The sequence below is a fragment of the Peromyscus californicus genome, unplaced genomic scaffold, assembly GCF_007827085.1.
Source record: "Peromyscus californicus insignis strain IS unplaced genomic scaffold, ASM782708v3 Scaffold_19__1_contigs__length_69161282, whole genome shotgun sequence".
NCBI classification, from domain to species: Eukaryota; Metazoa; Chordata; class Mammalia; order Rodentia; family Cricetidae; genus Peromyscus; species Peromyscus californicus.
The window spans coordinates 27,584,580-27,609,351 of NW_026294491.1; the positions used below are offsets into that span (position 1 = coordinate 27,584,580).

Genomic DNA, 24,772 nt, shown 5'->3' on the forward strand with positions numbered 1-24,772 from the left:
TTCTGATCCCCCCTGTTCCCCCTGTTCTCAGTTAAGGTTGGTTCTCCACTTTCCCCCTTCACAGAGACTGTGACCTAATACCCCCTTCTCTAGAGCACCTTCTTCTCTGGCCTGGGAAAACTAGAATTCTCTCTGCAGAAGAATGAAATTAGGCTCACATCTGTGACCTTGCACAGAAACTAACTCCAGATGAATCAAAGACCTCAGTGTAAAACCTGAAACACTGAAAATGCCAGAAAAAAACATAAGCCCTACATGATGTGGGTGCCTGGAAGGACTTTTTAAAAAGGGCTCCATTTGCCTAGGAATTGAGACCAACAATTGACAAGTGTTATTTTTAAAACTAAAAATCTTCTACACAGCAAAAAAAAAAAAAAAAAAAACCAATCAATGAAGAAGCCCACAAAATGCATCTTTGCCAGCCGTACATCTAGCAGGGGAATATATCCATGATACACAAAGAGCTGAGAAAGCAAATGGCCCAATTAAGAAATGGGCTATGGATCTGAACAGAGAGCTCTCAAAATAAGAAACAAATGGCTAGGAAGTATCTTTCAAAGAGTGTTCAGCATCTCTAGCCATTAGGAGAGTGCAACTTAAAGCTGTGTTGCCATTTCCTCATGCCCGTCGGAATGTCTAAATTCAATGAAACAAATGACAACAAATGTTGGAGAGAATGTGGGGAAAGGGAGACCCTCATTCATTCTTGGTAGGATTGTAGACTGGCAGAGCGCATATGGGAATGAGTGTGAAGAATTCTTAGAGGTCTAAAGATAGATCTACCTTCTGACTTAGCTAGACCACTCCTTAGCATATGCCCAGAAGACTCAGCATTCTACTCCACAGATATTACTCAGACATGTTCATTGCCATTCTACTATAAATATCTAGAAAATGGAAATAAATGTCCTTCATCTGATGAGCAGATAATAAAAATGTGGTACATACACTCTATGGTCCACTATTCAGCTGTAAAGATAAAGGAAATAATAAAATCGGCAATTAAATGCAAATAGAACTGGAAAAGATCATATTGAGTGAGGTAACTCAAACCCAGGGAGACAAATGTTCCGTGTTTTCTGTCATCTGGGGTTGCTAACTCCAAATCTTGAACTGTGAGTACATACAGTAATACATACTTAGGGTAATTACAGAAACCAGCAAAGTCCAAAGAGATCGTTGAGGTGAGGGGGGAATGGCAGGGCACAAGTCGGGGGGGTAAAGAGGCTCTAATTTGAAAGGAGGAGGGAAGAGGGCAAAACTATACTAAGAATACCTGAAAAAGTCATAAGGAATTATACAGTTCTGCCCCAAACACATAATACATGTTAAATGAATTTTTCCCATCGGGGCTGCCAATGCTCACAGACCTTCTAAAAACAAACAAACAAATAAACCAAAAATCCAACACCAGGTACAGTCTATTTCATAAAATGTGTACTAATAGAATTAAAGACACAGATTAGCATCAAGCAAATGATCGTAGGTGATTTCAAGACCACATTGTCTACAATACAGGTCATCTGGACAAAAATAAGGAGAAAAACAGAGGTAAATTATACATCAAATAGATTTAACAGCTATCTACAGAGTAGTCTACCTAAATACTGCAGCACACAAAGCTTCTCTAAAACAGGGTAAATCCTGCGATTAAAACAAAAATCTTAGCAAATTCAGAAACCCTGAACTAACTGTGTATCCTATCTGACCCTAATGCAATAAAACCTAAAATTGACAGGAAACAAATCTCTGGTAAGTACAAAACTCATGGAAATCAAACAACTCATTATGGAATGACTAATGCATTGAAAAGGAAATCAAGAAAGAAATACTATGTTTCCCAAAGTGAAATGAAAAAGAAAACATACCAAGTCCCCTGAGACACATTAAAAGCAGTCCTCTAAGGGAAATGTATTAGCTTTTAGTGACTACAGTAAAAGAATCAGAAAGAGTAAACATACATGACTTAACGATGAAACTCAAAACTTGGGAAAACAAGAACAAACCGAATGTGAATACAGTAGATGCCAAAAGAAAAAAAAAATCAGGTGAAATTAATGAAATAAAAACAAGGAAAATAAATACAAGGAATCAACAAATCTGAGTGCTTGTTCATTGAGAAGATAAGAAGAATAGACTCAGGTCTACTAACCAAAAGAAAGTGAGAGTGGACATAGACCAACAGAATCAGAAATGGACAGGGAAACATTATAACATCAGTTAAACTCAGAATACTATGAGGGAGTAGTTTTGAAAGGCTGCACTGCATTAAGTTGGAAAGCCTAAAAGAAAATTTCTAGTTTTGCCAAACCACTGAAATTAAACCAAAAAGAGATCAACAACCTAAACAGAACCATAGCAAATGAAATAATAGGAATAGGAATAAAGAGTCTTGCAGCTAAGAAAAGTCTAGGGACACACAGCAGAATTCTACCAGACTATTGAAGATGATCTATAGCTAATCCTTCTTAAAATATTCAAAAAATAGAAACAGAAGGAGTACCCCTAGATCCCTCTATGAAGCCAGTATCACTGTAATACCAATATCACAAAAGACACAACAAAAAACAATAGGCCAATATCCCTGATGAACATAACAATGCCTAATAGAAAGAATATAGACATACATAAAATGACACAACACCATGACAATAGCTGATATGTAGAGATGATTCAACATACACAAGTCAGTAAATGTAATAAAATTACATAAATGGATTTAAAGACCAAAAATCACAGGATCATCTCAACAGATGCAGAAAAAGCCTTTGACAAAATCTAACATGTCTTCATGAGTCCTAGAGAGAGTAGAGAGAAAATACTTCAACACAGTAAAAGCTACCTATGAGAAACCTACGGCCAACCGCATCCCAAATGGAGGAAAATGTTAGAAATAGGACCTAGAGTCCCTGAATTGGATCTGACTTGAAAACCTCCTCCTGCTTTAGGACTAGCTTTCAGGGTACCACAAGTTACTGTAGCACTTGTGAAGGAGAGAGAGAACCAACAACAGTCCTACCCAGCTATGATGCCTATGAACCAATGACCAGCATAGCATGAAAGGCCTAAGGGTGCAGTAGAGGCATCTATATCTTGGGAGTAACCAACAGCCCTCTAATTGAACTTAAGAACCATCCAACAAGAGGTTTTGATCCAGGTCCTCCTGAAGCTATGCTGTGTTTCTGTCTTTCTCCTCTTCGCTATCTTTCTAAAAGTTTCTTATCCCTCTCTCTTCCTCATAGGAACCCTTTAAAAGGTGGGAGCTGGCCTCCCACATCAAACCATCACAGTGCAGACACCTTCATCAATGGAAACAGAATTGAGGACTCATGGAACCCACACTCCTACAGACCTCAAAACACACGCCTTGGAGAAAGAAAAAGCGAACGGTGCTGTTCCAACAGGCTAGCTACAAGCAGAAGAATGAAACTGGATCTAGGTAGCCTAGAGCTAGTGAAGTCATGGACCTTGGAGGGGAACCTACAACTGTAACTTTAATAAACCAGAATAATCCTTAACTTTATCCTAAATATTTATCCTTAAATGCGCAGATAAGTATAGTTCTCATTCCTCATCAAGGAGACCACTTTGGAACAGATGGAGATCACTACATAAAACCATAACCAATGAAAATGCAGGGCCAAGGGATACATCTACCACACAACTCCTGCACCCAAGGCTCAGGGATCATTCTAGAAGAGGAGAAAGAAAGACTAAGATTTGAAGGGACAGGACGTTTGCTCTGAAATTTTGTCTCCTAGAAATGTCACAAGTTAAACGCATAAAGTCTCACCAACCCAACTTCCTCAAAGTGAGCTGGACAATGAGGACACCAATAGACATGATAATGTGGACAGGGTAAGGTAGGGAGGGGGAGGCTGCAAAGGATCAACTCTACACAAGGAGCTACAGGCAATTAAGGAATCCTGAGAGAGGGGGGAAGTAGTCTTCCTCAGGAAAGAGCCCCCACAATTGGTTATCTAATACCAAGTGGTCATAGCCTGGAAACATACACAAGTAACATTATTCAGAATGAATGGGTCGTCTATTTAAGAATACACAGACACAGACACAGACACACACACACACACACACACACACAGAAAAAGAAGCCATGAATTTGAAAGAGAGCTAGTACATACATGGGAGGTTTTGAAGGGAGGGAAAGTGAATGAAGTAATTGTATTATAATCTCAAAAAAATCAAGAAACATTAAAAAAGTATGTTCCATAAAATTGGAAAATCTAAAAGTAATGAATTAATATCTAAATGCACATAACTACCAAAGTTAAAGCAAGGTGACATATATCAATAACAACCAACAAGATAGAAGCAGTGATTTCAAAACCTCTCAACTAAAAAAAGCACAGGGTCAGGTAGTTCAGCACAGAATTCTAGCAGACCTTGAAAGAGGAACCGACCTCAGCAGTACTCAAGTTATTCCATAAAGTAGAAATGGAAGGAATACTTCTGAATCTCTTTAGGAATTCAGTATTACCCAGAACCCCAAACCAGATAAAAACACAAAAGACGGAGGAGAGCTAAGACAAGCCTGAACAATAAAAACACTGTTCAAGGTTTCAAGGTTTCATCACCTGATTTCAAGTTATAGTACAGAGCTATGGTAATTAACTGTAGAGACCCACAAAGGTTTCCTAGTGAGAACTTCCTCAGGGTCTGAGAATCTGAGCTTGCTTTACCCAGCAGGGCTGCATAAGGGGATGATTTGACCACAGGTGTGGTTACCAGCTGTTTGGAAGGGTCTACACTTGGCTGTGTGGTGTGCTTTGATCTAGCCAGCAGGAGGTCTTTTGCCTCTCCCTTTAGCATATTATAAAAAGCTCTTTTGAAAAGGCAGAAGGGGCAGTGGGTTTTGACCCAGGTCCTCCTGAAGCTATCTTGTGTTTCTGTCTTTCTCCTCTTCACTATCTTTCTATCTAAAAGTTTCTTATCCCTCTCTCTTCCTCATAGGAACCGTTTAAAAGGTGGGAGCTGGCCTCCTACATCAAACCATCACAGTACAGACACCTTCATCCATGGAAACAGAATTGAGGACTCATGGAACCCACACTCCTACAGACCTCAAAACACACGCCTTGGAGAAAGAAAAGCAAATGGTGCTGTTCCAACAGGCTAGCTACAAGCAGAAGAATGAAACTGGATCCTGTCGCTCCCTCTGCACAGAAGTCAACTCCAAATGCATCAAGGACCACAACACAAGGCCTGATACCATGAACTTGACAGGGGAGAAAGTAAGGAATGTACTTCAGCTTATAGGCACATAATGGACTTTCTGAATAGGAGGTGAGTAGCAGAAGCATGAAGACTAACACTTGACAAGTGGGACTTTGTGCAAATAAAAAGCTTCTGTAGTGCAAAGGAAACTTGAGCAGCCAAAAGAATGGATGGGGGGAGTCTTTACTCTCTATACATCTGAAAGATAATTACTACTTACAATATACAAAGGACTCAAAACAATTAAATACTCATAAACAAGCCAATTTCAAAAGTAGGCTATGTAATGGAACAGTGAGGAGAGGAGGAAGGAGGAGAGGAGAGGAGGAAGGAGGAGAGGAGAGGAGGAAGGGGAAGAGGAGAGGAGGAAGGGGAAGAGGAGGAAGAAGGAGGAGGAGGAGAAGAGAGAAGAAGCTGAGAAATATTTTTTAAAATGTTCACAGTCTTTAGCCATCAGGAAGATGTGAATACCTGAGATTTCATCTCATCCCAGTTGGGATGGCTTTGATTAATAACATAGATAACAACCAATGTTGGTGAGGATGTCGGGAAAGGGCAAACCTCATTCATTTCTGGTTGGAATGCCAACTGGTGCAGCTACTATGGAAACCAATTTGTCAGCACCTCAAAAAACTAGAAATAGATACCATATATGACCCAGCTATACCTCTCCTGGGCCTATACTCAAAGGACTGTATTTCCTACTATGGAGATATATGCTCATTTTTGTTCACAGTAGCCAAATGTAATGGATAGTGAAACTGCTGTACAGATGTACAATGGAACATTACCCAGCTGTAAACAAATGTCAGCTATTCAGTTTTCAGGCAAATGGATGAAACTTGAAAACATTACACTGAATGGGGTAACCCAAACCCAGAAAGATAAACGTTTCATGTTCTCCCTCATATGTGGTTCCTAGTATCAAACTCCTAGATCTTTGTGTTTAACTTGGAGCCAGGAAAGCCATTGCTAAGGTAGAGAAAGAAAGATATTAATGAAGACGTCAGTATGTAAAACAGAGGTGATATGAAGAGGAAAAATGGGGAAGGAAGTATAATTGGAGAAAGGATAAGAGGGTAGAGCAGAGGAGGAGTTGGGAGAGGAATAAGTAACAATAAATGTTTGAAAACGACATATGGGAACCTCCCTATTTGTATGTTAATGAATTTAATTGGTGTTACCCTACCCAGGTGATAATCTTCCTTTTATGCCAGGTGTGGGATACCTTCCCCTCAAGTCAGAGGTATCCCAGGGATCCCCAGAACAATGCAGACTACTACCATTGCTCTTGGGTCCCCACAAGAACTGGATTGTAAGACCCTATTGCTAAAAATACCACATACTTTGGTTACAAGACATGGAGAAATAAGTTTGCACTGAGTAGGAAGACTGCTCCTTGCTGGCTCACTTTCATAGTACCAGAAAGTGCTATGCAGTCTGCTGGAGGAGAAAAGTCATCAACGATCTTACCTAGCTGGGAACTACATGAGCTACAATAATGACTAGCGAGGTAAGAGATACATAGCGTTCAACAGTGGCATGAATGTCATGGAGGTAACCAACGGTTTTCTAAATTGTATTTAAGTCTGGATCCTAAAGAATCCCTGGTACATCTAGACAAGAGTGCATGACTGGGGTCAACATGCCACTATTACTTTGATAAATGGACATAGTTCTAAACTGCCCTCTACATTCACATCTGTATAATCAGATTAGTCCATCTCTAAGTCCTCATCAGAGAAGTCTCTTTGTGGATTAGATGGCAGTTAATACAGAAACTCCCAACTGGTCGAAGTTCAGAGAGGAAGTGTCCTTGGAATGCTCAGCCATAAATGAGACATCTATACCACTCACTCTCCCTAGGTTTCATGGACCATGGAGGGCGATGGGATAGAACTACTTACTGTAAGAGTCAGGGGTTGGGGAAGACAACAAACAGTCTCCTGGATGTGACATAACTGCTGTACGCATGAATTTACAGCAGCTACAGTTGCCTATGTAAGACATGTGCAAGATCCAGCATGGTCGGGGCTCATGACGCCTCCCAGCCTAACTGAGGAGTTATTAACAGTTGTCTTCTGCAGAAGGGAAAGTGAGATTTCTTAAGGGTGTGGCTTCTAGTAAGTTGACCACACTCCAGTAGATGACTGAAAACCTATGAGCCATGAATATATAGGCAATATAAATTGGACTTGGTGGGTTATTTGGGGGGGAGAGAGAGAGGGGGGGAGAGAGAGAGGGAGGGAGAGAGAGGGGGGGAGAGGAGAGGGGGGAGAGGAGAGGGGGGGAGAGGAGAGGGGGGGGAGAGGAGAGGGGGGGAGAGGAGAGGTGGGAGAGGAGAGGTGGGAGAGGAGAGGTGGGAGAGGAGAGGGGAGAGAGAGAGGGGAGAGAGAGAGGGAGGGAGAGAGGGGAGAGAGGAGAGGGGGAGAGAGGAGAGGGGGGGAGAGGAGAGGGGGGGAGAGGAGAGGGGGGGAGAGGAGAGGGGGGAGAGGAGAGGGGGGGAGAGGAGAGGGGGGAGAGGAGAGGGGGGGAGAGGAGAGGGGGGGGAGAGGAGAGGGGGGGAGGAGAGGGGGGGAGAGGAGAGGGGGGGAGAGGAGAGGGGGGGAGAGGGGGGAGAGGAGAGGTGGGAGAGGAGAGGGGGGAGGAGAGGGGGGGAGAGGAGAGGAGAGGGGGGGAGGAGAGAGGGGGGGAAGGAGAGAGGGGAGAGAGGAGAGGGAGAGAGGAGAGGGGGGGAGAGGAGAGGGGGGGAGAGGAGAGGGGGGAGAGGAGAGGGGGGGAGAGGAGAGGGGGGGAGAGGAGAGGGGGGGAGAGGAGAGGGGGGGAGAGGAAAGGGGGGGAGAGGAGAGGAGAGGGGGGGAGGAGAGGGGGGGAAGGAGAGAGGGGAGAGAGAACAAACGAAGTTGTGTGGGGGCTTGAGGTAGATCATGGAGGATGGATGTGATCAAAATCCTTTATATGCATGAATGTAATTCCCAAGTGATTAGTAAAAATATTATATTTTTAAAAAGAAGGGGAAAGAAGACATCTAGAAAATGTGACTAACCAAACCTTGGCTTCCCCTTGGGAAGAGAGTTTTCAATAGTGTCAAACTAGAGCCCTTAATTACTCTCACTTTGAAAGACTTGAAAGACAAAAAAGCAGTCGAGAGGGGATTTGAGTGATTTCAGCAGAAATAAGATGAAGCCACACTTGGTTGTTATTTCTCATTTTGCCATAACTGATTGAAGTGAGGCTCTATAGAAATTCTCCCAAAAGGCACATGCCTATTTGAGCATTTTTGTTAAATCTCAAAAGTGCCACGGTCACCATGAACTTGTGCACAATCTTTGCTAGATAGTAAATATTACCAAAAGGTCACAGGTGAGGTGTTTTTCCCTACTGGCAGGGCTATAAATCTTGGTAGAAACCCCTTGCCCAGTACTGCAACCATGGGGACCAGGGGAATAACTCTGAGGTCACAATGAATGCTCGGTTCCTGCTGTAAAATCAGGCACCCCATTCCTTCTGAACTAAAGCCTCCCCTGACCTCAACAGGAAAATACTTTGCTGTCACCGTGTAGGTGGGAGAGCATTTCTGCATGGCTATGTACCCTCTATCAACATGTCTGAAAACTGTTAACCACTGACCAGGCCTGCCCAAAGAGCATGGCAGTAGAGTACCACATCTCTGCTGGGAAAATGGCTCCCACCTATACAGCCAGGACCTACTCCTGCCCCTGTATGTAGAGTCTGAGAAAATTCTTTATTTTTCAAGTGTTTTTTTTTTTTTTTTTTTTTTTTTTTTTTTTTTTTTTTACTTAGCATAATCTCACTATGCTGCCTGGACTGACCTCAGACTCCAGACCTTTAAGTTTTTGAGGTCCAGTCTCCTGAGTGCCAAAACTCCAGGTATGTGATCCCAACTTGTTTAGGTCCGTCCATAGTGCAGATTTAGAGAACATGATGCTCCGTGAAATGAGCCAGATGCACAAAGAAAAGAAGAGTTAAGCGATCTCCACGATACGGACTCTAAACAGGAGTCAAATATATAGAGAATAAAGCAATGTTTACTGTGGGTGTGGAGGAGAAAAATGTGTCAAAAGACAACGAAGGAGTAGACTGTGGCGTGAACAAGTTAAAGAGCTAGGGTGTCACGGGAGCACGATGGTTAATAACAGCTGTAGAATCACTAAGGATTTCTGTAGCAGGAGTAAACTGCAGCTGTCCTTGCCAATGGGAAAATGAGTAATTCTGTGTGCTAATGGATGGGCTAATTTATTATACTGTAGTAACCACTTAACTGCAATAAGCATCTTATAAGATGTTGCATACCCTAAATATAAAGTGAAATTTGCTTTTTAAAATGTGGAGGATGCTCTCCGGGCCTTTCTCCAAGTAAAGACTTGTTCCCCAAGGAGGCAGTCTTACTCCATAATTCTGGAAGAAAATCAGCATGGACTGCCAGTAAAGTAGAAAGGGATTGTTGCTGGCTGGTCATCGTAGGGTTTATAGCCCAGTCACAAAGTGATTCCTCCTCTGGATTCCTGACAGTTGCTATGCTTGGGTACCTAACACCAGTTGAAGTGCTTGGGTGGGGCCAGCCCATGACCTCTCAACAAGAGAACATACCACTTTCATTATCCTGTGCTGTTTTGTGGTTAGGTGGAAGATGGGGAGTGTGTGTAGACAGGCATGACAGGGCATGGCATTCAAGGAAGCCTCCAAGAACACCTTGAACTTACTGTATTGTGGCTGGAAGTTTTCCTGTGTCCCAGTCCACAGCCGCTCAGACCCAAGTAAACATACAGAGGCTTCTGTTAATTATGAACTGGATGGCCTATGGCTCAAGCTTCTTGCTAGCTAGCTCTTACATCTTAAATTAACCCATTTCTATTAGTCTATGTTTTGCCATGTGTTCTGTGGCTTTACTGGTCTGTTGGCATGTTGTTCCTTGGGTGGTAGGCTGGTGTCTTTCCTGCCTCTGTTTTCTTCTTCCTGTCTCTGTCTTGGATTTCTTGCCTGGCTATAACCTGGCTCACCATAGGCCAGAGCAGCTTCTTTATTAACCAATCATAACAACACATATTCACAGCATACAGAAAGATATCCTATAGCACTGTATAGTAAGGAGATGAGTCAGAATGGGGTCGATATCTAAGAGTTACAGGGGATGGTTTGAAAGTCATGTGGCTAAGGAACATGGCTTCAAGAGGGAAAGGGGGTGTGTGTGTGTGTGTGTGTGTAAGGAAACACCCCTGGGCTTGGGAAATGGAGGTAACGAGCACTGCCTAGGTATGTTGTGGGAGCCAGAATCCTTCATTGCAACTGGACTTTTTAAAACTAAGACTAGAGCTCTGAAGGCTATAGTGAGGCTCTCTGGTTTGTGAGTCACAAGCCTGGATCCCTCAGATAGGAAAGATCAAAATGAAGAATGGATAAACAAGTGTACCAGCTTGAGGGGAGATGAGCCAAGGAAGCCCTCTTCTCTATAGCCATGGAAGACGGTAAGGCAGGCAGGTGGCTCAGGATAGCCTACGGAGGATAACTCTAGCTAGAGTCCCCCAGTAGGAAGATGGGTGAGGATAGAGGTAAGTCAGCAAGAAGCCAGTGGAGGGGGCTCAAGTCAAGTGTAAAAATAACTGCGTTTTCACTTTCTTGGGTTAGTACATTAATTACTGTCCCTGTAATGACCTGTCCTGGTAAGAGAGTAAAACAGCTTGAGCTGTCTCCTGTGATCCAGGTGCTTCTCACCAGGCCAATGGGAGCACATTTGTCATCCAGGGCTGTTCTGGGACTCGATGACAGATGGAGTTTGTTTGCGGATATAACAGAGGAAGGTCTCAGAGAGGACCCTGGATACCTTGTGTAGTGAGAGGACAGAAGCCTGGATGAGATAAGTGAGGCCTACTGCATCAGATGCATGGCAGGCATGCTAATTTCCCACAGCATGCTCAGCTGAGCCTAGCCGACATACTCTCAGCTTTGTCTAGTCTCTTGAAGAAAACTTGCATAAGCCTTTTCTTTTTACTTTCCAGATCAAGAACAAGCTCAGCAACCAGGGAGTTCCATACTGGCTTGCAGATTATGGGAACAGACTGTTCTTGAACCAAATGCCATGTCTTGCCAATGGGATGTTCACATTCATCTTTCTGATCTACCTTTCCTCATGACCAAAAGTGTTATCAAACAGACATCCTGTCTACATCCTGTCTATATCCATGCAAACTTCTCTTTAGCTAAGGCTGAGTGCAAGTGTCATGTGCCCAGGACTAGGAAGGCCCTGAGTTAGCACCCAGCTCTCTAGCCTTGAGTTTTGTGGAGGAACTTACAAGCATGTAAAGTCTGCCCAGGTACAAGGTTGAGGGTGGCATCAGTGGGCACGGTCTGCCTGGCTAAGTGGGCTGCGGAAGTTCAAACCTTGGGGACTGCGGCATGGAGTTTCACTTATCCCTTGGCCTTCAAGGGTGGGTCTGTGCCCTATCTGTGGCTAAGTCAGAAGCCCTCAAGGAGGGTAGTGGTTGAGGATAAAGGTTTTTCAGATGATGTATTATTTTACAAAAAATTTCTAAGGATATATTGAATTTCCTAGTAAAGACTTGTTCAAATAGAGTTGGCAGTTATACCTCAGAGTTGGGTTTTTACAGGCCTTCTGCCTGAGGCCAGGAGACCCACCATTAGAGTCTCTGGTTCTAAGACCTTTGCACTTAGATGAAGCCACAAGCATCTCAGGGTTCCAGCTTGTAGGTGGCTTGTTGTCTGACCTCTCAGCCTCCATAATTGCACGAGCCAATTTCCTTAATAAATATCCTTTTTTACATGTGTGGAACCATCTCTTTGGAGAAACATGACTCACATACAACCTCTCTTGAGCTTCCTCCCTGAAAACATTCTCCTGCCCAGTCAGGGAACTGAAAAATCAAGACAAAAGAGAGAAGCGCCAAGTACCATGGGGTGACAAATAGAGTATCACAGCACCACAGACCATGCCCTGAATCACAGCTGCAGAGCGCAGCTTTTTCTTGGTGGTAACACTATGTTTAGAGACAGGGGTTCAAAAATAACTTCCCCTCTTTATAGTTGATGAAGTAATGTGTTGCATGAGAGGATGAACCCAAACCAGTAGGCAGCTGACTGAGGTTCAACAAATGCCTGGCAATGCATTCTAGAACTGATGCTAGGGACTATCACATAGGAGAGAGTTGCCATTAGTAACATTTACTTTGGGGCTGATTACATCTCTTTAGCTTAATCAGGATTTTAGTTCTGCTACCACTATTTTTTTTCTTCAGAATCTATAAATAGTACCAGAAGTTTCCCATGCACCATACAGGATTTGTTTAACCCCCAAATGTAGCGACACCAGACCAATGGCTTGGGTCTGGTATAATCTGACCCCGTATGCTCCTATCTGTTCTGAGATGAGGATGCTGCCACTACCTGGAGCTGGTCCCCTTAGTCTCTCTCACCACCTCGAGTGCAGCACTGACAATAATGCTTCCGAGTGTTCTAGGCCTCCAACCTCTGGAAGACATAAGTTGCTGAGTCTCATAAAGGTGGCAAGGTTGGTCACAGGCCACATGTCTAATGCAGAGGTGAAGATGTATCTAGATGGGGCCATGTCTGAAGCCTACGATGTCCCTAACTTGCCTTAGCTAGCTGAGAGCTGTGCCGAGGGCTGACTATGACCACACTATTTTGGAGCCCCGTGAAAAGGGACTGTGCTGGATGGAGGTCTTCAGGTTCATGCTACAGGGCAGGGCTAGAGCCTTTCAAAAGCTATCCTGTGGCCCATTCAAACCATCCTTGAACTCTTGATTGGGGGAAGAGAGATTCCCTTGGGCTGCTCATTGTACTTCTATTAATAAAAGCACAAGATACAATACCAAAATAATGGCACTACTCTACTCTCTCCTGGAATAAAGACCTTGAAAGGAAGACCTTTTTGAATGTTGGGCTTAATTCTTGTCCCAGCCCCTGGGTCTCCATCATTCCTGTTCCTAATGGTGATGAATACAGACTTCTACTTTCTACATCCCAGCAAATGTGCATTACCCATTGTCATCTGATGACTGAGAAGGTGCCCTGGGTCTCAGCATGGAGATGACTGCTGAAAGGTTCACAGCACTGTTAGGCAGTGGTTCTCAACCTTCCTAATGCTGCAACCCTCAGCATACAGTTTACTACAGTTCCTCATGTTGTGGTGACCCCCCAACCATAAAATTATTTTCATTGCTACTTCATAACTCTAACTTTGCTACTGTTATGAACTGTAATGTAAATATTTGTGTTTTCTGATGGTCTTTTGACCCTCCAAAGGGCTGTGACCTACAGATTGAGAACTGCTGCTAGGGGTAAAGGACAAAATGGCAATGCTGGGACCTGGGGCCATGGATGGGGTTGGGGCAGCAGGCAAAGGAGCTGGGAAGGACATGAGGAAAAGTCTTGGGCAAGCATAGTGTGGACAGAGGCAGGCCTGGGACAGCTAATGTGTGAGGATTACAGGGAAAATGGCAAGGTGAGTACTTCTGTGGTGCACAAGGAGCCATGGCCATTCCTGGAGACAGGGATTGCCTTCTCAGAATAGGGATGTTCAGGAGTAAAGGTCAGGCTGGCTCCAGCCACATCTGCAACCTTCATCTCACTGTGCTTGTCTGGCAAGCTTAGGTAAGAGCCAGCCACAGCTGAAGAACACAATGCAGCTTGTGGGACATGCTATCTTTCATTTATGGCCCAACAAGGTCTCAGTATTAGTGTCTGTATCCCACATAGATAGGAAGGTGAGCTCAGACATGAGTTCCTTGGTGAGCTGGCAGGATTCTAGCCAGATGCTTGCCCTAAAACCTGCAGTTGCTGTCCCAGGCATCAGGTCCCAGATGAAATGGCTGCCCAGGAAACCCTGTGTTTCTCATAAGGACATGGATATGCCACATACCTATGGTGCAAGGTCAATGCACTGGTCATATTTCTTCATGAACATTAGGGGACAAGCAGCACACCAAACCGTGCCCTCTGCTGGAGCTGCAGACAAAGCCACAACCCTAGCCTCCTTCCCACGAACTAAGTTCAAATACCAGTTGGGTCTTCTAGATGGATGAGAGTTAATTCCTGGTCCTCTAGATGCTATGACCTAACCTAGAGGGTACCTGGGTAAATGTCAGGCTTTCGCTCTGCATCTCAGCCCTTGAGAAGAACTGGTACAGAAGCAGCAAAGTTCTCTGGGGATACCCTATCTGAATTTCCTTTCTTCAGCACAGCTCACTTTGGAGCCAGAGCTCCAGAACAATAGCTGGTGTGGCGGACGCTGGGCATTGGATAGCACAGTCTTTCCTGGATGGGTGTTTTGCCTGTGGTATGTCTGTGCACCACCTCTGTACCTGGTACCTGTGCAGGCCAGAATACAATTCTGGATCCCTTAGAATTGGAATTACAGATGGTTGTGTGCTGCCGTGTGGTTGCTGGAATGGAACCCAGATCCTCTGGAAGGCCAGCAAGTGCTGTTGACCACTGAGCCATCTCTCTAGCCCCTTAAAGGCATTTAAAAGGCACTGCTCTGAGAACCAGAGTACAGGAAGGCCACTACAGAGGTAGTGGGCTCACCAGCAGCTCTTTGGATATAACTGCAGGCCTAGGAAGGCCTACGGGATTAAGTTTGAGCCTGTGTTCTAGCTCACAATCTCCCCGGTATGTGTGTTAGCCCCTTTCAGAAAACAGGTAGACACAACAAGGGCATTATTTACCAGCATTAGGGTGCCCAGATAGCCTTCCTCACCCATTGGGTATTGGAGGTAAAAAGACAAGCACACATGCTTCTCAGGGTATGCTACTTTATAATAGCAACACCACTCAGACCAAGATCAGGACCATCGAACCCTTGAGTGATCGCCACGTGGGTTCCCAGCATCATCCAAGCCTGTCTGCTCCTAGAACCTTACAATGCAGAATCCTCCAGGTGTTCAGTGGATGTGTTTCCCCAGAAAGTGTGAGATTCATCCATCATCTCTTTTCTTCCTCATTTTCCTTGTGGGATAGTGTCCCAGTGTATGGACACAGCATGCGGCACTTAGCCATTCCATTGCTGACAGACATCTGAGTTGTCTCTAGTCTGGAACTCTTGTCATCCAGTTTCCATGGTCATTCTTGCATTTGGGGGGGGGGGATCTCTGTAAGACTACACTATCAAAAGTCTCCAGGGACTTTGGATTTTGGACTTCTAGACTGTATGGTGTATGATATTCATACAGCAAGTTATCTATTTTAAGTAGCAGTACAGACAAGAAAGGAGCAGCAATACAGAGTGTGTAAAAACTGCAGGAGGTATTAAAGGCAACTGTAGATATAACAAAGACCGGGGTGATAGGAATGCATGGGCTGACTGTCATTGCTCGGGCAGCTCCTGGGTCTCCTGGGCAGTCAATCCGAAATAAATGTTATCTAGAATATCTGGGGAGAGCAGTGAGGAGTGAGGAGAGTTGAGGCTAGAAAAACACAGCAAGATTGTCGAGGGTCTTGAAGGCCAGGTCACACCATTGAGCCTTGACCCCACGGACAGCCAAGCCCTGTGGATGTTTCTAACAAATGTCTACCACATGCACACCCTGATGACCATGTGTCCTGCCTGCCCCTCCCCTGGCTCTCAAGTTCTTATATACCGGGTGTGCTTGCAGTCAGGAACTCCACACAAAACTGAACAAAGCTTGAGTCATTTGTGGGACGCCATGTGGGACAAGAGGTGAAAGGCAAAGCTTAAAGCTAACTGTCTGTGTTCCACACATCAGCCATGGGGCCCGACACCCCCAGAATTCCACACATCAGCCGTGGGGCCCGACACCCCCAGAACCCATGGGCTCTCTGTCTGATCATCTACAAAGTGGAGGTGGTCGGCCTTGGTTAATGTTCATGTTATTGGAAGATAAAGTAAGTACTGACAAGTGTTTGGCATTCAGTCTTAGTTTATGGGATACCCCCAGTGGTCATCAGACATTTGGCCTACTCATGGACCACACGTGGCCTTGCAGCGACAAATGGTGGACATACACAGTGGGGCAAATCCTGTTGAACAAACAGCACAGGGCAGACATGTGGCTTGCATGGCCTCCACTTAGCAACTGTCCTAAGGCGGCACTGGGAAACGAGTGTTTCCTGGACACGGAAAGGAGCCAGGAAACAAACAGGTCTCAGATTAGCCTCAGGTTCCCTCTGCGGAGTGGATCCTATTGGATGAGCTGCCCAGCTAGCAAGAATGCAAGGGGGGCTGGGCAGTGGTGGTGCACGCCTTTAATCCCAGCGCTTGGGAGGCAGAGGCAGGTGGATTTCTGTGAGTTTGAGGCCAGCCTGGGCTACAGAGTGAGTTCCAGGAAAGGTGCAAAGCTACACAGAGAAACCCTGTCTTGAAAAATTTAAAAAAAAAATGCAAGGAGGGGTCATGTAGCTGAAGTTTTCCTGGTCCTGCCTGGCTCCCACAGCCCTGCGGCTACTTGGACCCAAGTAAACACACAGAGGCTTATATTAATTAGAACTGCTCGGACATTAGCTCAGGCCTACCACTGACTAGCTCTTACATTTAAACTAACCCATAATTCTTATTTATGTTTAGCCACGTGGCTTGGTACCTTTTCCCTGTTCTGCCTTCACATCTTGCTTCCTCTGTGTCTAGCTGGTGACTCCTCACTCAGCTTTCCTGTTCCCAGAATTCTCATCTCTGCTTATCCCGCCTATACTATACTTCCTGCCTGGCTACTGGCCAATTAGTGTTTTATTTATCAACCGAATCAGAGCAACACACATTCACAGCATACAGAACGACATTCCCATCAGGGTCAGGACATGGCCAATGGCCAGTCGTGTTTCTTAGAGATCTGTGTGGGTGTCCAGGGAGATGCTGCCTTCACCACAAACTCTTCTCTCTGGGTTGGGAGACAGTGCAGTAGGATTCCGACGTCTCAGGAAAATGAGTGATGGGTCTGGGTGTCTGAGAGGATGGGGAAGGCTGTCTAGGTCCTACCCTTGGAGCCCATGGTGAGGAGACAGCAGCCAGGGCTGGGAGTAACCGCTGGAAGTGGCCAGAGGATTCCTCAGACACCGGGGCAGTTTAGGAGAAGCCTCCAGGAAGCAGAGGCATTACATGCTTGGGGAGGAACCTCCCTCTACCTCAGAAAGGGGCTCCCCAGGCCGGGGCCCCGCATTCTGGTGACTCAAACAACAGAGGCACACAGGTGTGTTAGTGGGCTTACCTCCACGTACAGGAGTGGGAAAATGCCGACTTTGTCTCCCAGCATGCCTTCTGCCCAATTATCGTCCACTCTCCGGATCACAGTTAAAACTTCATCCTGAGGTTCCCAGAGCCCACCGTGTGTGCACACAGCAAAAAGGAAAGAAGAGGACAGTTAGAACGGAACCACTGAGGTGCAGGAAGAGTCTAAGGAGAGCATGTCACAGATTCAGACTCTCACATGTTAAAAAAAAAACAAAACTAACCCTTTCTTCCATTTCAGTTACAATCTTACCTTCCCACTCCCTCACTCTGACCCTCTGTCCCTCCATTTGATCGTAATTGCAGATATCTCACAAGTGAAAAGCCTAACAATTTACTATATCGTCAGTGTTTTAAAATGAATGCTTTTAATATTTATTTAATGAGATAAAAATGCTTCAAGTAAAGATAAATTCAGCCATTCAATATAACATTCCAGTATAAAGTGTTTCAAGTTTTTGGCTCCATCAAAAAAAAAAAAAAATGGAAAGGAATAATGCAGTTCAACTATACTTAGACTTGTAAGTATATAATGCTCTCTATTCTTTTACATCCTTTGGTATATCAGACACATACAAGTGTGTGCATACAAAGTGAAAATATGGAAAGAGAGAGACAGGGATGAAGATGGAGGGATATGGGTGTCTCCAGGAGGTAAGGCTGGGACACAGACTATTGATGAGGAAGCAGATATTCAAGACACACTCACAGACACCTGGGCCCTTGGCAGAAAGGACAGAGGGTATAGGGAGATGCAGATGCTGAAAAGTGATGAGTTCAGGGGTGAGAGATGCTTGTGCATCTGCTTCTAGGGTAGGAGCTGCCCAGGGAGATCAAGAAGGACTGATGTTACACGAGAGTACAGCTATCTGCACCTACCACCAGTCAACACTCTACTGGGTCCATCTTTCTTTTAGCAGCCAAGGAATGTCTTGGAGCACCCAACAAGCATATCTTGCCCAACTTTTTCCCATCAAAACTTCAACGGCCTTTGTCTTTGTGTATCTGCTGCAAGACGAGATGGCCCAGCAGGAACTGTAATGTTCTAGGAGCTGGAGGCCAATGAAACTTGATGTAATAACACTTATTATTCGGCCTGCCTTCTCAGGAAGCCTACATACTATGAGTGAAGCAGTATGACAGGATCTGTAGCATCCCTCTAGGTCAGAGGAATGGCATGTCAGGTAGACATCATGAGACTCTTGGAAAAGATGCTGCACTAGGGCTGTAGTAGTTGAGCGGGTGCACACTTTCAAGTGATCATCAAAATTGAGGGAGCTTTCTGATGGGAGCTGGGCACAGCTCCCGAGGACTCGGGTGAGCAAGTGAGGTGTGGGCTCTGTACTGACATGTTCACAGATCTCTTTAGCACACCCTCATGTGACCACAGGGTAGACTGCACTCACCAGTCACTTCTCATTTTCTCTGCCCTAAGGTTCAGCTTTCCAACAAGGATCTGGGGAACAAACAGGGCTATGTAAATGCAAAGGAGTGGAGGATACATTCACCCTGAATAAAAACGGACTGAAAATGGATCAAGGACTTCACTGTGCTAGTTAACCCCTGAAGCTGCTGGAATGTAGAAAAACACTCCAGGATACAGGTATAAGCAAGGACTTGATAAAAAAAAAGACTATAGTAACAGGAAATAACAATGAGCATTGATAAAGGGGATTAAATGAAATAAAAATTCCTCCACACAGTAAAGAGACAACCTACCCAATGGTCAACTGTACATCTGATGGGGAATTAGTATCTAGATTCTGTAAGAATTATAACCCCAAATACCAAATCATGTGATCAATTAAATATGCTTATGAATGGAATAGTCAGATCTCAAAGGAAGAAATACAAATGGCCAATACATATTTAAAGAAACAACAACAACAAAATGTTATCCTTAACCATCATGGAAAATGTAATGCAAACAGCTTTGAGCATCTGTCTCACCCCAGTCAGATGGATATCATTAAGAAATAAAATGGTAACAAATGCTGAGTAGTAGGATGTGGGAAAAGAGTCATTAATCATCAGTCATTGCTGGTAGGAATATAAACCTTATTATAGCCACTATGAAAATTAATGTGAAGGTTCCTCCAAAAACTAAAATAGAACTACCATGCAAGCCAGCCATACTACCCCTGGGCATGTGCCCAAAGGATTCTAAATACAACACAGAGGTACTTGCGCCATCCGCATTTACTGCCGCGTGTGCATAAGAACCCAGATATCCATCTGCAGATGAAAGGATAGAGAAACATAGGCACGTGCCCTTCTATACGCAGAATCCAGATTGAAACGGACACACAGGCAGGTGATGTGAGAGGAGAGAACTGCCAGAGAGGAGAATGAGGTCTTAAGGGGAGGGGGGGGGTGAAGGGACAAGAGGGTGTGAAATACATATGTGGAAACAGGAACAGGAGAGGAAGAAGATGAAGGAGGGGGGAGGGGAGGGGACCGGGAGGCAGTGCCGAGTAAGAACAGACACTGACCAGTAGGCACGAGGCTGCCTCAGTGACACGTATTTCTCTGTACCCAAAATAAATGAAGAAGTGCTAGGAGACCTTAGTGTGCTGATGGATGTTTGTAACCCTAGCAACGAAGATGTGGAGGTAGATGAATCGTGAGTTCAAGACCAGCTTGGGCTACATACTATGTAAAGGGCATTTTGTGTTGCACATGAGAGATTCTCTCAAGATACAAAAATAAGTAAAACAATGTTCATTTTAGTATAAAGAAAAAAAATCAGAATAGCTACACTGTCATCTAATGCGTTCTTAAATTTAGAGCCAAAGAAATAAAGTACAGTAAGAGGGATAAGAACCACAAAGAAAAATACATCATTACCTAGAAAACAGCAGCATCTAAAATTAGAATAAGAATTTGGGAAAGGCTGACAATTTTAAAACACTCATAAAAAATATCAGATTCCCATATGCTAGCAATAATCAGAAAATGGGATTAAGTTGGCAAACCATTAAAAACTTTACATATTTGACAAAATGAATTCCATAATATTTAAAGACATGTTAGAAAAACCCCCAAATATCCGCAAAGAAATATGAATAAAGATTTAGATTTGAGTGGGGGAAGGTATCTCCAAGTAAGATAATGAAGATTTGACTGAAGAACAAATCCTCTAATGTTAAAAAAACCAGACACAAAACAAAAAGTAAAAGCATTTTTGGAGTGAGAGGAAAGGCATCTCTGCTCTATAAAATGATGGTGGGAACAAAATTTAAGATTTTAAAGGGAAAATAGAGCCAGATCAAAAATCAGGGAACTCACAAGAGAAGAAAAGCGATTTACCATCACACCCATTTGAAAATGTTAGATCTGATTAGAAATCACAGGTATAGTTCAATTTTCTTTTTAAAAACTATTATTTATGTATGTCTGTGTACCACATGCATGCCTGGTATCCAAAGAGGCCAAATCCCCTGGAACTGGAGTTATCAATGTGAGCTACCATCTGGGTGCTGGGCATTGAACCTGGGTCCTCTAGAACACTAGCTAGTGCTCTTAACTGCTAAGCCATTGTTCCAGAAATACAATTTTACCATTTCCATTCCTTCGTTATTTATTTATGTATTTCTTTATTAGTCTCTATCTATCTATCTATCTATCTATCTATCTATCTATCTATCTATCTATCTTTCTAGTGTGTGTGCACACGTGTGTGCATACAGAGGTCAGAAGACATCTTGCTGGAGCTGGCTCCCTCTTTCCACCATGTGGAATCAAATCAGGTTGTCAGGTTCACACATGGATGGTTACTTTGCTCTTGTAGTCATGTGCATAGCACCTTCCAACTCTGAGGATATCCGGTAGGGACAAAGCTTCCTGGCAAGTAACAGCTCGATTTCTCCATGTTCTATAGCTTCAGCTAAAGAGTTTTACTGTCACGTTCTGGGGGGTAACCAAGAGAATGAGCAGTAACCTTCAAGATTTGGGGGTTTTTGGGACCTTAGGAACCAAAAACTCCTGAAGAGGTAATCCATATATGGCACCATGATTTTTATTTGTTGGCCTGCGGTGTCTAGTGGGGTGCTGTTGCCCCATTATAGCCTAACTCCTTTTATATATATGTATGGATATATTTTAGGAAGCTTCTATAGTAGATTTCCATATGATGTTTTTAAAGGTCTTTGCTCTTAGCTATCCCCCTCTATTCTCTCCTTTACCCTACCCTCCCATTCCCACTGCATTTACCTCTTCCTGTGCTATTATTTCCTCTTTTCCCTGATACCATTATATTTATCTACCTTCCCATGGCCCCTTACCGAATTCCTAAACTCAATAGAGATTCCAAAGGAAACACACATATATGAAGATTCAAAGCTATATGACATTTGTCTTACTGGGTCTAGGCTGCCTCCCTCAGAGTGATTATTTCCAGATCCATTCTTTTATCTGTGAATTTCATATAATTTTTCTTAACTGATGAATAATTTCATTATCCATTCATTGATTTATGGACATCTAGGCTTTTTCTACTTCCTGGCTACTGTAAATAGAGCATTGACGAACACGGATGAACAGGTATCTCTGTGGTAGGATATAAAGTCCTTTAGGTGTACGCCTACAAATGGTATAGCTAGATTATACAATAGCCCTATTTCCAGCTTTTTCTACCTCCCTCTTGACATCTTGGCCCAACTAATGGGAAGGAGGGAGCTGAGAAGTGTACAGACATCACAGGCAGAGTCTCAGGCTCATGAAGACTCAGTCCCAGTCACAGAACTCTAGAACGCAGCCCACAGCCTGCCTCTTCACTACCGCAGCACTTAGGCTATTTCAGTCATTCTTCTTATGTAGCCCAATATGTTGATCTATTGTGAGAAAATGTCAAGGCATACTAAAAGACAACCAAAATCAAAACAACAACCAAACACTGGTTGAAAGGAAACATCAGACCAAGACCCAGAGATGGCAATGATAGGGATGAACAGACTGGGGATTTACAGCAATTGTTAGTGAGATGCTGGAAGTCTCCTGGACAGAGTAGACAGCACGCAAGAGCAGATGGGCAGTGTAAACACAGTAAGAGCCGTAAAAGGAAGCACCGAAAAAGAAATGCTAGCTGTTGAAATTGAAGCAGCAGGAGCGAAGACTACCTAAGGGACATGGATAAGAATCTCTGAGCTTGAGTACATTGCCACTAAAAACCTCCAGAACACGAAAACACAGAGCAAACTGAAGAAAAAGCAAGCAAGCACATCCAAGAACTTTGATGAGATGACTAGAAGAGAGATATCTGAAATATTAATAAGTGAGAGGTTCTCAACTTAGTGTCAGATACAAGCCAAAGCGGGATACATGCTGCAAAACTACATCAGCACACAATCTCAAACTATTGAAAAGAAAAGATAAAGAATTCAGAAAGCTTGGGGTTTTATTTGTAAAACAACAACAAAGAAGTAAAAGGAATAACATTTGACTTCTCAAAAGCATGCAAGAAATAAGAGAGCAGAAAAGAGAGATTACAAACCAATATCCCTGATGAGCAGAAATGCAAAAATTCCCAATAAATATTTGCAAACTAAATTCAAGATCACATCAGAAAGATCATTCACCATGACTAAGTTGGCTATATTTCAGTAATGCAGGGATATATCAACATATACTAATCAATCACATAAAACATATACTAATTAATCACATAGAAGGAATAAAAGGCAGAAATCACACAATCTTCTCAACAATCACAGCAAAGGCCTGTGAAAAATAATCCAACATCCCTTCAAGATAAAAGTCACAAAGAGGCTAGGAATGGAGGGAGCATACCTCAACATAAAGGCTGTATGACAAACATTAGGAGCATCATACTAAACAGAGGAAACCTCAAAGCATTTCTACCAAGATCAGGAGCCAGACAGAGCAGCAACTCTCCTCATTTCCATTCAATAAAGTATTTGGATTCTTAGTTAGACAATAGAGAGAGAAATAAGGAGAGAAGAAATCAGAGTATCCCTTTTTGCAGAGGGTATGATTCTCTACATAAAATACTCTAAAGACACCAGTGAAAACATTTTAGAGTTGATAAACACTTTAAGCAAAGTGGTGGGACATAAAATTAACATACCTCTGTAGTGGGTAGCTGTTCTAGCTATGATCGTTTGTACATACAAATAACAAGCATACTAAGAAAAATGAAGGAAACAATCCATTCATAATACACAAAACACACACACACACAGAGTAATAGCTAGTTTGTGTAAACTTAACACAAACTAGAGTCATCAGAGAGGAAGGAGCCTCTGTTGAAGAAATGCCTCCATAAGATCCAGCTGTAAAGCATTTTCTCAATTAGTGATAAATGGGGGAGGGCCCAGCCCATGGTGGGTGGTGCCATCCCTGGGCTGGTAGTTCTGGATTCTGTAAGAAATCAGTCTGAGCAAACCATGGGAAGCAAGCCAGTAAGCAGTACCCTCCCATGGCCTCTGCATCAGCTCCTGCCTCCAGGATCCTGCCTTGTTTGAGTCCCTGTCCTGACTTCCTTCAGTGGTGAACAGCAATGCTGAAGGGTAAGCTGATAAACCCTTTCATCTCCAACTTTGTTTTTTGGTCATGGTGTTTCACTGTAGCAATAGAAATCCTAACACACACACGTGCATGCAAGCGTGTGTGCGCGCGCACACACACTCACACACAGAATAAATCCATCCAAGGAAGTGAAAGCCCTCCGCTATTGAACATGGAAGAAAGAATTGAGGAAGACAGAGGGAGATGGAAAAACCACCTATGCTCATGGGTCAGAGGAATTAATCTTGTGAAAATGCCATTCTACCAAAAGCATTCTAAAAATTAATATAACCCTACTCAAAATTCCAAAGCTACTCTTCACAGACAGAAAAAAAATACAAATGATTATAAAGAGGCATGAAGGACCAAAGACAGCCAAAGCAATACAGAACAAACAGGATATTGTAAGAGGTATCACCATACCTGATTTAAAATTATACTACAGAGCCATGGTAATATAAACAGTGTGGTACTGCCACAAAAAGCAATCACATAAATAAATGGAATAGAACTGAGGACCCAGATATAAACTCACAACTATAGTTGCCTGTTTTTTTTGACAAAGAGGCCAAAATAATACATTGGAGAAAACGCAGCATGTTTAACAAATGGTGCAGAGAAAATTGGATTTCACCACTGTGGTAGTTTGAATGGGAATAGCCCCATAGACTCACATGTTTGAATGCCCAAGGGAGTGGCACTATTAAGAGTAGGTGTTGCCTTGTTGGAGAAGTGTGTCACTGTGGGGGTGATCTTAGAGGTCTCCATGCTCAAGCTATG

The 24,772-nt window shown here is 43.6% G+C and overlaps 1 protein-coding gene across 1 annotated transcript in view; it reads right to left on the reverse strand.

Annotated features, from left to right (window-relative positions):
• Positions 1-24,772, reverse strand: part of Sh3rf3 (SH3 domain containing ring finger 3) — a 301,431-nt gene that overhangs the window by 96,369 nt on the left and 180,290 nt on the right. Inside the window, exon 3 of the mRNA XM_052744948.1 lies at positions 17,448-17,543. Coding sequence (XP_052600908.1) covers positions 17,448-17,543 — 96 coding nt within the window. The remainder of the gene's footprint in view (positions 1-17,447; positions 17,544-24,772) is intronic.